Raw genomic sequence first — 13,436 nt, 5'->3', positions numbered from 1 at the left:
TTTTCAGGGGAAAGGAGGAACTGAAAAGTTTGTTTTTACACATAGTCTAAAACCGGATTAGGTGATCACAATAACAGGGTTTGTACGGGTGCTTGAAATCCTGTTAATGCTTTAATTTTAATGTTTGTATTTTCAAAGTCGGGAAAATGCTTGATTTTTGGGTGAAGTGCTCAAAAATGCTTGACATTGTCGCCATTGCCATTTTTCTCGGCAGTCTGACTCCGAAGGTTACCCCAGATCCTTGAAAAGTCTTAAAAGACATTGAATTCATTATTCTAAAAAAGGGACTTAACTGGCATTAAAATACCGTGAATCCAATTTTAGATAGCCATAATTTGAACACATTCAGAGTATTTTTATTTGTTTGAACTAAAAAGATTTGTCATTTGTCTATTTTATTAATTCACCGATTTCCTTAACGGCAACATCGCATGACTTCTAAGATTGAATGCACTCTGCTTCGGAGCAATCAATATCATTAATTTTTTTTCTGCTTTGTATACATACAGTATTTTCTTTCTTTGTCTTCTGTGTTGAACTTAAGTATTACCCAACACCTATAGAGCATTTTCCGTTTTTGTAAACAAGTGTGACGTAGCCAAGCTGCGCCTGCATATTTGAACAGAACGGCAGAATTCATGTCATTTTTTTAGCAGCCCATTGACTCAAAAATATAGCAGATCATGGAAAGAAACAGCTCAAAATAGAAAAAAGTATGTGCTAGCAGCAAAATGGCAACTTTACTTTTGTCATCAAAATTGACATTATTTTGATCGGGTCTGGAACATTTTAAAAAATGCCTTGAAAGTGCTTGAAAAGTGCCTGAGTTTAACGTTGAATAAGGCGTACGAACCCTGTAATGAAGAACAAAAGGAAAATATTGATAGAAAGACAACAGTAGTTCCTGAATGGATTCTTGCCCAACCAATTGTTTTCCCCGTTGTTTATCTTCAAGTTGTTCTTACGTTATTACGTCGTGAACTATTTCCTGAACAAATATTTGACCATAACAACATGACCGAAGAAGTATGCTGCCTGCGATTGCTCACTCTGTCATTTCCGCAGTGTTTTTTGTTTTTTGACGAGATAAACACGGTGCACTGGCACCAGACATGGAGGCATTTACAGAGTATTTATCCGTCTGCCCTGGTTATTTAGCGTTCTTAGTCATGGATTAAGAAAGTGATTTTAAAAGTTACATTCCCCATTCTTAAACAATTATGTTAATGTTAGTTACTCACCCAGGTCGATGAGGCCTTTTTCCCATACTTGAACCTTTATAAGGGCTATTTAACACAGATTATTTTGTTTTTGGCACAAAATGACCGATTGGTTTCTTGTTATTATTATACAAAACCATTGTTTTTCTTTCATTAGAAGACAATAAAATTGAGTGGTATGTTATTGCAAAAAAAAAAATGAAGCAACGTTAAATTTACCTTGTAGTGAATCAGCCCCATTTTGATCCAAAAAAGGTTGTTTTGGCAGTTTTAGCATGGATATACAGCTCCCCTACTAACGAACGAGATCCTTCGTAAGTTGAATTTGTTAGTAAGTTGCTTCAGTGCTATATTTACCATGTTTAAGGTTTGTATAAGTATGTATAAGGCTTGTATATGTTACCTGTATTGTTTTGTACTAAAAAATAGACATTTGATAAAATAATTAGCAATATAAAGATAAATAAAGTGAAGTTTAACTTACTTTTGGAAGATGGGCTTCAAGAGTTAGGCTCTCCACCGCATTAAGCTTTCTTATTCCACTTTGATTTCAAAAGAAACGGGTCGCCTCGTCTTTACACTTTACTCTGACCATATTGAATGGATGCACGAGATATTAAACAGTAAAAATGTCAAAGTTCACTGGAGATACAGTATAAAATGTTTACACACGAACTACGGAGAGGATTTCTTCTTCGGGGCGGATGCTGGGTGACCTCTCACAGCGCCACCACACGCCGGTAGTGGCAGAAAGAAGCACTACAGTAATGTCCATTACTCAGAAAAAGGTGTACACAATACAAAATCTAACTTGTCCAGATATTTTTCGACATCCCGAAAAAAATGATCGTAACTACCATTTTTCGTAAGTCGAATAGTCGTAAGTAGGGGAGCGTTTGTACAATGGTATGTAAGTCAAAAAATAGCTTGTCCCTGCCCCTAAATGGCCTTCTCATCCGCATTTCTACAGGTTAAAATCGCTAAGCAAGCAGTGCGTCCCATCTCGGCCGTGTTGCCTGAAAAAGACTACAGTCTATCTGAACTCCTGACCCAGGTGGATTCGGGGATCTCCAGGAGCTTCGATCGTCTGAAGGAAGAAAGTTGCCGCAGCAAAGACAACACTTGCAAAAGGCTGTCTGACATGTCCTCCGCAGATTCTGCATTCTCTTCACAAGACTCAATAACGCTCTCTTTTGAGAAGGAAAGCACTATTGGTAAGAGTTGAAGAGCAATACCTGGTAAAGACATGCTGTTGTGCAGGGCTGCAGCAAACTCTAATTTAATAGTCGACTTTTGAAATATAAAGTCAAATAATTGGATCATTATTCATTTTTTCTTAAATCTACTGGGTCTGTTCGGGTGCTTGAAATCCTTAAAAATGCTGTTTTTTTCCAAGGTTTGAAAGGGCTTGAATTTTTCATGAAATCCTTGTAAATCCTTGAAATATTTGCAATGCTTCTTATGTTAGGTGTTGGCCTAGGGTTAGGAGCTAGGGTTTGGGCTTCAATGAAGGGTTTTGAACTTATTTTATGGTTCCAAAATAGGATTGGGGCAGGGGTTAGAAACTAAACTGTTTAGGTAAGGTGTTCAGGTTAGGAACTAGCGTTTGAACTCTATATTAATTTATAATTTAATTTCCTTTGTATTGTCATTCTTTGTAACAATGTACACAGAACGAAATGTCGATACACCTGACCCGTTGTAGCGAGCCGATGCAGCCGCAGCCAACATTAGGGTTCTAAATTAAATGTCGGGTGCCAAAATTAGTTAATAGCGAGGGTTACAGTTTGAAACAGGCTAAGGACTAGGGTCAGGTGCTAGGGTTGGGTGTAGGGCTTTGTTTAGGTGCTAGGGTTAGGAATGCATGTTAGGGTTTTATAGTGAACCAATTTTAGGGTCGGAAATAATGTTGGTGTTTAAGACTAAGGATTAGGCTCCTGTTCTCATTCGATTGGCACTGGATACATTTAAATGGTCCTGGAAAAAAATTAAAATAGGCATTGGAAACCCCTAGAAGGTGATTGAATTTGGCTATTAAAAAGTGTACAAACCCTGAATTTAGCATAAATTTTATTTCATGATGTGGTAAAAAATAAAAAACACAAGAATAATAGGTACATTTAGAAAAATTTAAAAAATGCGGATTCGCACACAAAATTTATCAAAATGTCTAATATAAAGACAATCATTAGCAGCAGTACAACAGTAAATTAAACAAATCTAATTTATATTATTTGAGGTACATTTAATGGTCAACTGCATGGTCGAATAAAAGCATTAAACCATTGTCAACATTTTAAATCAAATGACCACTGATGTTTGTTAACGTTTTTAACTGCAGGAATTTCATTCCAAATAAGTTTGCCAGGCACAGTCTGGCATAACACTCAAGCGCTCTTAAAGTTGCGCATATAAAATTTACAATGCATGTAATCAACCGTATTGGCTTGAATGTTATTTGAATATTACTGAGGCGAGTCAGACTCCGTGCTCAAATTGTCCGATGTGCTTTCTCATTAAATGTTGGTGCATTACTGTGGTAGTGCCATGATATGTAAAGTCTTCTTTGCAAACTTAGTGAGTAGTCTTTTTAATTGCCATATCCAGGGTGTAAATGTTTTGATACACGTACTTGATGTTGACGCCTGCATTTCTGCATGTTAGCGCTCGAGTTAGACACTATTGCTAATGAGTGATTCTCAGCAGAAATTGAGATCATGTAAGATCACTCTGTATAAAAACATTCTTGGCGACAATAGTCAGCATTGGAATTCATTGCAGACTATTTTGATTCTATGTTTGTCGACAACATTGACTAATCGTTGCAGCCCTATAGCTAAATAGCTTGTCCTTCCTACTACTCAGATTCTGCTGAGGTCCACAAAAGAAAGCTATGCGACGCCATCAGAACAAAGGACATCGCGAAGCTGATGAAGATCCTCCAACCGCAAGATGTCGAGCTTCTTTTCGACGGCGGGGACAGCCTCCTCCATCACGCCGTCTCCTTGGACAATGAGGAAGCCGTCAAGTTCCTCCTTTTGAACAACGCCGACGCCAACCTCGCCAACGCTCGCGGCTCCACCCCCCTCCACGTGGCCACTGAGAAGCACCTCAAGCCCCTGGCCGAACTCCTGCTGGGCAGGCGTAGCACTGACGTCAACGCTAAGGACGAGGACCATTACACGGCCTTGCATTGGGCAGCCCAGAACGGCGACGAGGCCATGGCGCGCCTGCTGCTGGACCGGGGGGCGGCCATCGACGAGACGGACGGCCGAGGGCGCACGGCCATCCACGTTGCCTGCCAGCACGGCCAGGAGAACGTGGTCCGGGTGCTGCTGAGTCGCGCCGCCGACGTGCGGGTCCGGGGCACGGACGACTGGACGGCGCTGCACTTTGCCGCCTGGCAGGGGCAACTAGGTATCGTCAAACTGTTGGTGAAGCAGGCGGGCGCTCACGTGGACAGCCAGACGTCGGACGGCCGCACCGCGCTGCATCTGGCGTCCCAAAGGGGGCATTACAGAGTGGCCCGCATTTTAATCGAACTCAAAGCAGACATTCACGTCCAAACGTTGGAGAAGAACACGCCCTTGCACGTCGCGGCAGAAACCGGTCACACCAGCACGTCACGCCTCCTCATAAAACACCAAGCAGATATGCACGCCGTGAACAGCCGAGGCTTCACGGCTCTCCAGCTGGCCTCCCAGCGAGGCCACCAAGCCACAGTCAAGATGTTGTTGGAAGAGGGGGCCCATCCTCAAAAACTTGGTCAGGTTCTACGCAGCCCGGCGGAAGATAGCAGTTATTGCGCGGATCTTAATGATTTGATCCTTGGCTGTCCAGATGCTTGCACCGTTCCGCGTGAGCTTGGCCACGAGAGGAAGGATTCCTCTGAGTACCCTCAGGACCTAATGGGCGAGGGATTTGCACCCCCAGAGCCAAAGTCACCTCCCAGGAGAGTTGTCATTCTCAAACTGACGGAGCTGAAAGACAATCCGCAGGCAAAGGCATCACTGTGTACACCTTTTTTGTGCTAACAGGAAGAAAGGACACTTCCAAAACACAACACAATCACAATACATTTAGATGAATTGCTCATCCCGCATGTCACTTAGACGATCAATGAAATTAGAATATGCAAAACACGAGCTGTTTGCGTTTTACCACGTTTTGAATAGATTCTTTGTGAATGTTTATTTATAACGACATATAACATTTTTTTTTTTACTTTTGTAATTGTTCAAAATAATTTTGTAAAAGGAATCTGTTATGGAAACACAGATTTGTTTTACCTTTGTTCTTCTAATGCTCTGTACATAGCTAAAGGCCAGACACGTCTTTCATTATTGTTTTATTGCCGAAATGGACTTGAAAAGATTTGCCAATGTTCTGTGTCTGTTAGATACCACCACTACATCAGGGAGGCCATTAAAATAATTATAACACCTTTTTCTTATGGATTTGGCTCTTTTTTTTTTAACCAGGGCAAACTATAATCCGGTATCAATGGTCTTAATTGTGCGGTCTAGTACTGCTTTTTCATACAAATATAGTATGATATTATGAATCTAATCGCATATGATGTACAAACTCCCTTAAAATTTGAATTCATTAATGTTTACCCAAAGTCAAATTTTACTATCTACACTGTATGCTGCACAAAGGTGCTGGGAGCTCTTTTTTCATGTTCAAATACTTCAAAAACGCCTTGCACTTTACAAACTGTAAGTTGGGCTTCTCGACACGCTAATGCAAGGGTCTCGAACTCGATTGACTTGGGTGGCCGCAGGAGCTACGGTCTGTTTAAGGTTCACCCAAATCGAGTTTACCACCAAACAGCTCTGACAAAAACACAGAACTGTTTTAAAATATATTTTTTAAAATTTGCTTCACATATCAGAGATCTGAAAATATAAAAACTGTCGGACAGGAAAGGGACTGTGTGTATGATTTGACCACCAAATCTGGCTATAATGTGTTGTGCAACTGAAAACAATTGCTAAATTATCAAAGAAGAAAACAAACCACAAAGGCTCAAAGTGACAAAAATGCAAATTTTCCTCTTATTCTTTTTGCCCGGCCCTTTGCCAAGAAAGAAAATAACAAGAGGGGAAAATTGGGGAAAAGGGCTAAAAAGACAAAAAAAGAAAAAGGAAAAATGAAAGAAAAATGAAAAGAGGAAAAAAGAAGTGAAAAGAAAAAGGCAATAAAAGCAAGGGCAAAAGTAAAAGAAAAAGGAACAATAGAAAAAAAAGATTACAAGAACAAAGAAAATGGAAGATGACCACCAAAGAGAAAAAGCAAGATAAAGAAAAATGAAAATGGAAAGGAGGAAAAGCAAGAAAATACAAAAAAGGAAAAAACTAAGAAGAAAAATTAAAATTAAAAAGGTGACAAAAGCCCCCCAAAAAATGAAAAGAAAAAAAGTAAAGGCACAGGTTTTGGGAGGTAGCCGTAGCAGCAAGATGGCTGACAATAATGCCAGTTCCCATTATGTGAGCGTTATATTTTGTCAAATAGATATACATTACTTGGTCTAAGAGGATTTAGAAAAATGCAAATTAAAACATAGAACATGTTTTTCCATATTTTTGCAATCAATACGTTTGTTTTTTTACCAGTGGGAGGTGCTAAAAATACATATTGTTCCTTTGAACTTTCACATTAAAGGCGGGGCCTTAAAATATCATCCCGCCCGCCACAATTGTAACGGGGAGAACTTCCTGCAACTGAAAATGTAAGCGACATATTACTCTTTATCCAACACCTGTATGGAAAGGGATTTGTTTTAAATACAAATATATTCGCGATTTACTCAAGATCTAAAAAAATCAAATGTCTTTATAAATGCACAGGCAAGATTAAAAATCGAATATGTTAATCGTAGGTATATGGCTCTGCAAAATCCCTGATTCACATTGTAATTTGGCTTTGAAAGTCCTTAAAAAGTTTTTGAATCTGGCCATGAAAAAGGTGTAAGAATCCTAAAGCAGCGAGGTTATTTCAAAAATACATATTGACACGAACAAAGTTATTTGGAATAGAACACGTTTGTAGAGTACTTCTATTTGTTAAACACATGCCTGCCTCAACTTTATACACTGTGCACTGTATAAAATGTAAGAAGTACATCTGATGATATTACTTTTTTTTTTTTGCGGGCGTTATGTTTCACCCTGAGTTTATTTTTAATTTTGTATTCTTTATCAACCAGGAAGTAGTCAGAAAGACACCTCGAACCTTTTTTTAATGATTCATCAGTATAGCCTGCCAAGTATCTTGCCTCTTATATTTTTTTCTCAGCAGGGGTGTTACCGGGGGTGGTTGGGGACAGAGTCAAGTCAAGTCATTTTTATTTGTATAACCCTTGATCACAAAGAGTCTCAAAGGGCTTCACAGGTTATTACACATAAGCAGTTTAGGTTATTCATATGCTATAGAGTAGAAGTGAGTTTTAAGCTTAGATTTAAACATTTCCACTGAGGTTGCAGATCGGATCTCAGGGGGAAGAGCATTCCACAACACCGATGCCCGGATGGAGAACACTCTCAAACACTTCTTGGCTCTTGGGATCACCAGAAGACCGGCGCTCTCAGAACGAAGGCTTCGGGCCGGAACATAGGGGAAAATTATATCTGAAAAATATGAGGGGGAAAGTCCATGTATGATTTTGTATAATAATAAGAGAACCTTGAAATCACATCTTAGGCTAACAGGGAGCCAATGCAGGTTAGCCAAAATTGGGGTGATGTGATCGGACTTTTTTGTCCTCGTTAAAAGTCTCTCTGCGGCATTTTGTACCAGCTGAAGACTCTTGAGTCTGGTCATCGGAAGACCAGAGAGTAGTGCATTACTGTAATCGAGACGGGAGGTAACAAACACGTGAATTATAATCTCCGCATCCGACTGAGACAGTATAGGACGAATTTTAGCAATGTTACGAAGATGGAAGAAAGCGGTTCAAGTAATTTTCTTCACATGTGTTTGAAAGGACAGATCGGGGTAAAATGTGACACCTAAATTTTTAAGTGAGTCACTCTGTGTGATGCAACATTTGTAAATGTTCACAGCAGTTTTAGAGAATAAGACGCTGCATTTAGATGGACCAATAACTAACATTTTGGTCTTTTCAGAGTTAAGACGCAAGAAATTGAGTGACATCCACTCTTTTATCTCAGTAAGGCAGGCCTCCAAATTTGCACAGTTTAGTGTAGCAGATTCCTCCATCGGGAGATATAGTTGAGTGTCATCTGCCTAGCAATGGAAACTGACATTATACTTGCGAATAATATCACCTAATGGAAGCATGTAAATGCTGAAAAGGAGGGGGCCAAGCACTGAACCCTGCGGAACACCACAGGTAACACTAAAGGGCTCAGATGTAATTTTGCCATATTTAACACAGTGCGTCCTATCTGAGAGGTAATGAAATGAAATGAAATGATCTGCATTTATATAGCGCTTTTCAAGTCAATGACTTCCCAAAGCGCTTTACATTGTGCTTCACATTTCCCAATAGCGGCCGTGATCTGTGCAGCCATGTAAGGCGCTAACCTGCTTATTGGGGGTAATTGGGGGTTCAATGTCTTACCCAAAGACACTTCGACAAGTAACACGGACAAGCCGGGATTCGAACTGGGATCCCTTAATCCTAAAACGATCGCTTTACCTCCTGAGCTACTGCCGCCCCGAGGTAGGATCTGAACCATAAGAGGACATTTCCTGAGAGACCAATCCATTTTTCCAACCGTTCTAGTAAGATATTATGGTCCACTGTGTCAAATGCAGCACTAAGGTCCAGCAGCAGCAAAAGTGATGAAGCGCCAGAGTCCATTGCCCGTAGGAGATCATTGGTTACCTTAATCAGAACTGTCTCAGTAGAGTGGTTAGCCCTGAATCCTGATTGCATCGATTCAAAAAGATTGTTCTCGGATATGAAATCATTCAGCTGCTGTGCCACTACTTTTTCAAGTACTTTAGAAAGAAATGGTAGGTTTGACACAGGTCTATAATTACATAAGCTTTCCGGATCAAGGTTGGGTCATTTCAGTGTGGGTTTAATAACGGCGGACTTAAAAGCCGCTGGAACTACACCTGAGGAGAGTGATATGTTTATAATATTTAGAACTGAAGGTGCAAGGACACCAAAAAGACCTTTGATAAGTGAACCTGGAAGCGGGTCGAACTGGCAAGTCATCGGTTTGGACGTATTCACCATCTGTTTAAGATTATCGAGTGACAGTTCACTAAAACGGGAACAAATTCCCTGGACAGCCACCATGTCGTGCATCTATAGATTTCAGCGGTTTAGTATGTGTTGTATTAATAATGTCTTTAGCAATTTCTTTCTGTAGAGGTGGTCGTTGCTCATCCACGGACACATTCTGCCCACCCAAACAAAATTGGATATAGTACTAACGGCAGTCTAGTTAGCGCATATGCTATCTCATTCATATTGTGTACGTCAGCGGACACTAGCATGGATTCCCCTGCCTCCTACAGCACAGAGTGTGTGCTTCAATCACCACGGAGGCAGCCGTGAATTATATTAGCATTTATTTTCTCCCATTTGAACTCATTCAAACTTTGAACCTTTTTGTATTAAGCAACTTTAAAGTAAAACAACTGGAATCCCTGTGCGACACAAAATATGTCAATTAAAAATACTGACTGCAGCGCAACAACAAATGAACTACGAAAGACAAAAATCAACTTTTTTTTAAAAAAGCTAATCGTGAATCACATCCCTAGAAAAAATCCTGAAAGCATAAATTAAAACTTTTCGAAATTTAGAGGAAATACCAAGAAATGTACCCTTTTTAATACGCAATAAATACTAAAGTCAACAACAAAGTATCCATGGAAAAAATGACCAATCACAAGAGAGAAATGATGCGTCTGGAAGCCGGTTGTCTACTGTTTTAAATAATGAAGCTTGCCGTTAGACGTTGCTGGATGTGCTTTTGGTTATGTTTAACCGATTTCTCAAGAGTGAGGAAACGTGCACGGGCCTTGATCAAGATTGCCGACCAGGATTCCCCCAGGTGGGGGGCCGGGCCACCCTAAAGCCACAAAGCTGGGAGAGCCTATGAATCGTCCCGTATCTGCTGCCGGGATGAGAACAACTGCCGTGAAGTCCAGATCAACTGCAAAAAGGGACCTGGCTTTCTTCAGCCCCTTTTGAACCCATGTTTTCAAAATAAAATAATACAGTAATCCCTCATTTCTCACACACCCTTCTCCTCTTTTTTTCTTGGAGGTACGCAATAAAAGATAATGCAACAACTTGTTTTTGCTGCAGGGTCAAATAATCTTTTATTTCTGACACGCTATGAAAATAATTCCTGTTCATTTAAATGTGTTGGTTATCTTAAAAGCTGGTTTATTGATCAGTACTTTTAATATTGCTACCGAATTTCTCCCCTAACCCCTTCACTAACACAGCAAGTGCTTGTTTCAACAATGTACTTATTCTTTTGTTTGATTAAATTTTCTTTGTAATGTATATAAATTATAGTTTGTTAGAATCGAACACACTGGCATTATTTATTTGTGTGTTGATGCCATTTCCTTCTGGTCTGTTCAATCATTATCTATAATAAACTAAAACAACAAAGCCAAAAATAAAACCTGTTGAGAGTATTGCTTCTTTAATAATAAATGCTAGACACAATATGAGTCCATTTCAAATTAATTCGCTTAGGATACCGTGAGCACTACCTGCTGGCTAAATCTGTAACCACTGAATTAGATTCTGAATGAAATATAATTTAAAGCAATTTTCTCTACACTCGCTTCAAAATAAAGCAGCCGTGGACTAAAATAGTAGTATCGAGTCAAGATTTTGGTTGTTTAAATAATAGTTGTTCCCCCTACATGCATTTGATATGCCCCGCTGAAGCACGTTTATATACGCCAGTGTTTTCATTCCTGCTCTCAACTCGAGTGCGGAAAACAGCAATCGGCCTTGACATAAGGCCGAGCCGGCGTCTTATCTTCGTTGTTTCCTTGAGCGAAATTGGCATTGTTGTCTCCTCTTTCAGATCACGCTCGTGTTGGCAAGCGCCATGGGAATTGCCCCCGGGGAGGATCGCATGATGTGCGAGTGGAGCGGGGGTGATGACGCTTTACCTGCAACTGCAGGCCCGTTGATTAGAACGTGTCATCACCAAAACCCCCGCCTCGTCCCAATCGCCCTGAAGACTTGGCACTTGAAGCCCAATTTTGCCGCAGGGCTGGAAAACGCTTCATTGTTGTGTTTGTAGAACTCCGGTTTGCAGAGAGGTCGGAGATGAGTCAGATTTGTTATTTGACGCCTCTTCTAACATTATTCAACATAATGATTCATCTGAACTACTCGTCTATAGGGCACGACTAACGTTGCCCAATCTTTTTAAAGGGACAGAGTGTTATTTTGCGCCTTATTGTGGTATAAAAAAAAACTTCATTCACAAAAAACTAATAATACTGTAAACCCGTACTTTTCACTGAGGTTGCTTTCCAAAATTGTCCAATAGTCAAAGCCTACCAAGCAGAAACCATCCATCCATCCATTATCTGCACCGCTTATCCTCAGTAGGGTCGTGGGGGTAATGGAGCCCATCCCAGCTATTTTCGGGCAGTGGGCAGGGGACACCCTGAACTGATTGCCAGCCAGTCGCAGGGCACACAAGGGACATACAATTCGCTCGCTCATTCACACCTAGGGACAATTTGGACCGGCCAATTAACCAAACATGCATGTTTTTGGAATGTGGGAGGAAACCGGAGTGCCCGGAGGAAACCCACACAAACATGGGGGAACATGCAAACTCCACACAGGCGGTTTGATCTCATGACCTCAGAACTGTTCCGCACACGCGCTAACCACTGCGCCGCCGTGCTGCCCCAAGTAGAAACCTTTATTCATTAAATAAATGCTCCATAATGAAGTGAAACCAAAGAACAAACCAAATTTGCAGGCTCAAGTACTTGCTTAACAAATAAATAATAATAATAATAATAATAATAATTTCCTTGTATTGTCATTCTGTGTAACAATGTACACAGAACGAAATGTCGATTGCATCTGACCCGATGCAGCCGCAGCCAAGAGAGGGCGCCGCCGACCACTTTTTAAGTCTTAGGAATGACTCGGCCGGGGCGGGAACCCGAACCTCCCAGTCTCAAAGCGGGCGCCTTACCATCTAGGCTACTGAGCTGGTAAAATGTAACGTACTTTGTAAATTCTTCTTTTTACTAATTACAATTTTAGATATAATCTTGCTGCTTCTTGGCACAACTGATTTTTCAAAGGGATGGAAATAATCTTGTCGCAATATTGCACAACTGCATTGATAATCGACCCGATCCACTTTACTTCACAATATACTTCATCGTCATGTAGACGTCACAGACAACTGCACTTCCATTGCAGTCAGCAACCAAAACCATATTGGAACAGAAAATATAAAAAAATGTCTCAAGCCACAAAAAATTAAAAGCATTAATTAAGCCTACTGACATACTGTACCAGCACGGCGGCGCAGTGGTTAGCGCATGTGCGGCACAGTTCATGTCTTGGGAACCTCCTGCGTGGGTTCAAATCCAGCTCCAGACTTCCTGTGCGGAGTTTGTATGTTCTCCCCGTGCTTGCGTGGGTTTCGTCCGGGCACTCCGGTTTTCTCCCACATTCCAAAAACATGCATTTCAGGTGAATTGGCCGGTCCAAATTGTCCCTAGGTGTGAAGGAGCGAGTCAGTTTTCTGTCCCCGTGTGCCCTGCGATTGGCTGGCAACCAGTTCAGGGTGTCCCCTGCCCACTGCCCGATGATTGCTGGGATGGGCTCCAGCACCCCCGCGACCCTACTGAGGATAAGCGGTGTAGCTAATGAGATGAGACATACTGTACCTATATTCATTTGAAAATGTTAAGGATGTGTCCCATTTGCATTTTATTTTTCCATTATCAAACATTTTTTTAAAAGTTGCAAGGAGCCACTAGGGAGCATCAAAGAACCTCATGTGGCTCTCACACTAGTTTAGCAGGTGGAGAAGTCCAACTTAGGCGACAGAAAGTATTACTTTTGCCATAGCGGACGGTGCTTTTGTCGGTCCAGAGCATTTTGTTGACATGACGGCACTTCGAGAGACTAAAAGTTTTAAAATATTGGCGCATACAAAATGTAGCTTTGTCAGACCGCAACTTTATTGATGTCTGGGTAGACACAGGCAGAAAAGA

General features: G+C 40.9%; 1 protein-coding gene across 1 annotated transcript in view; it reads left to right on the top strand.

The window, feature by feature from the left end:
• Positions 1-5,673, top strand: part of ripk4 (receptor-interacting serine-threonine kinase 4) — a 36,001-nt gene extending 30,328 nt beyond the window's left edge. The window contains exons 7-8 of the mRNA XM_088321600.1: positions 2,191-2,434; positions 4,086-5,673. Of these exons, the coding sequence (XP_088177726.1) occupies positions 2,191-2,434; positions 4,086-5,254 (1,413 nt within the window). The 3' untranslated portion in view covers positions 5,255-5,673. The remainder of the gene's footprint in view (positions 1-2,190; positions 2,435-4,085) is intronic.
• Positions 5,674-13,436: the final 7,763 nt, after the last annotated feature.

This window comes from Urocampus carinirostris, chromosome 17 (assembly GCF_059441175.1).
Source record: "Urocampus carinirostris isolate Australia breed hairy pipefish chromosome 17, RoL_Ucar_1.0, whole genome shotgun sequence".
Taxonomy (NCBI): Eukaryota; Metazoa; Chordata; class Actinopteri; order Syngnathiformes; family Syngnathidae; genus Urocampus; species Urocampus carinirostris.
Note: the sequence above shows the minus strand (reverse complement) of the source record. Positions and strands in the feature narration are given on the sequence as shown.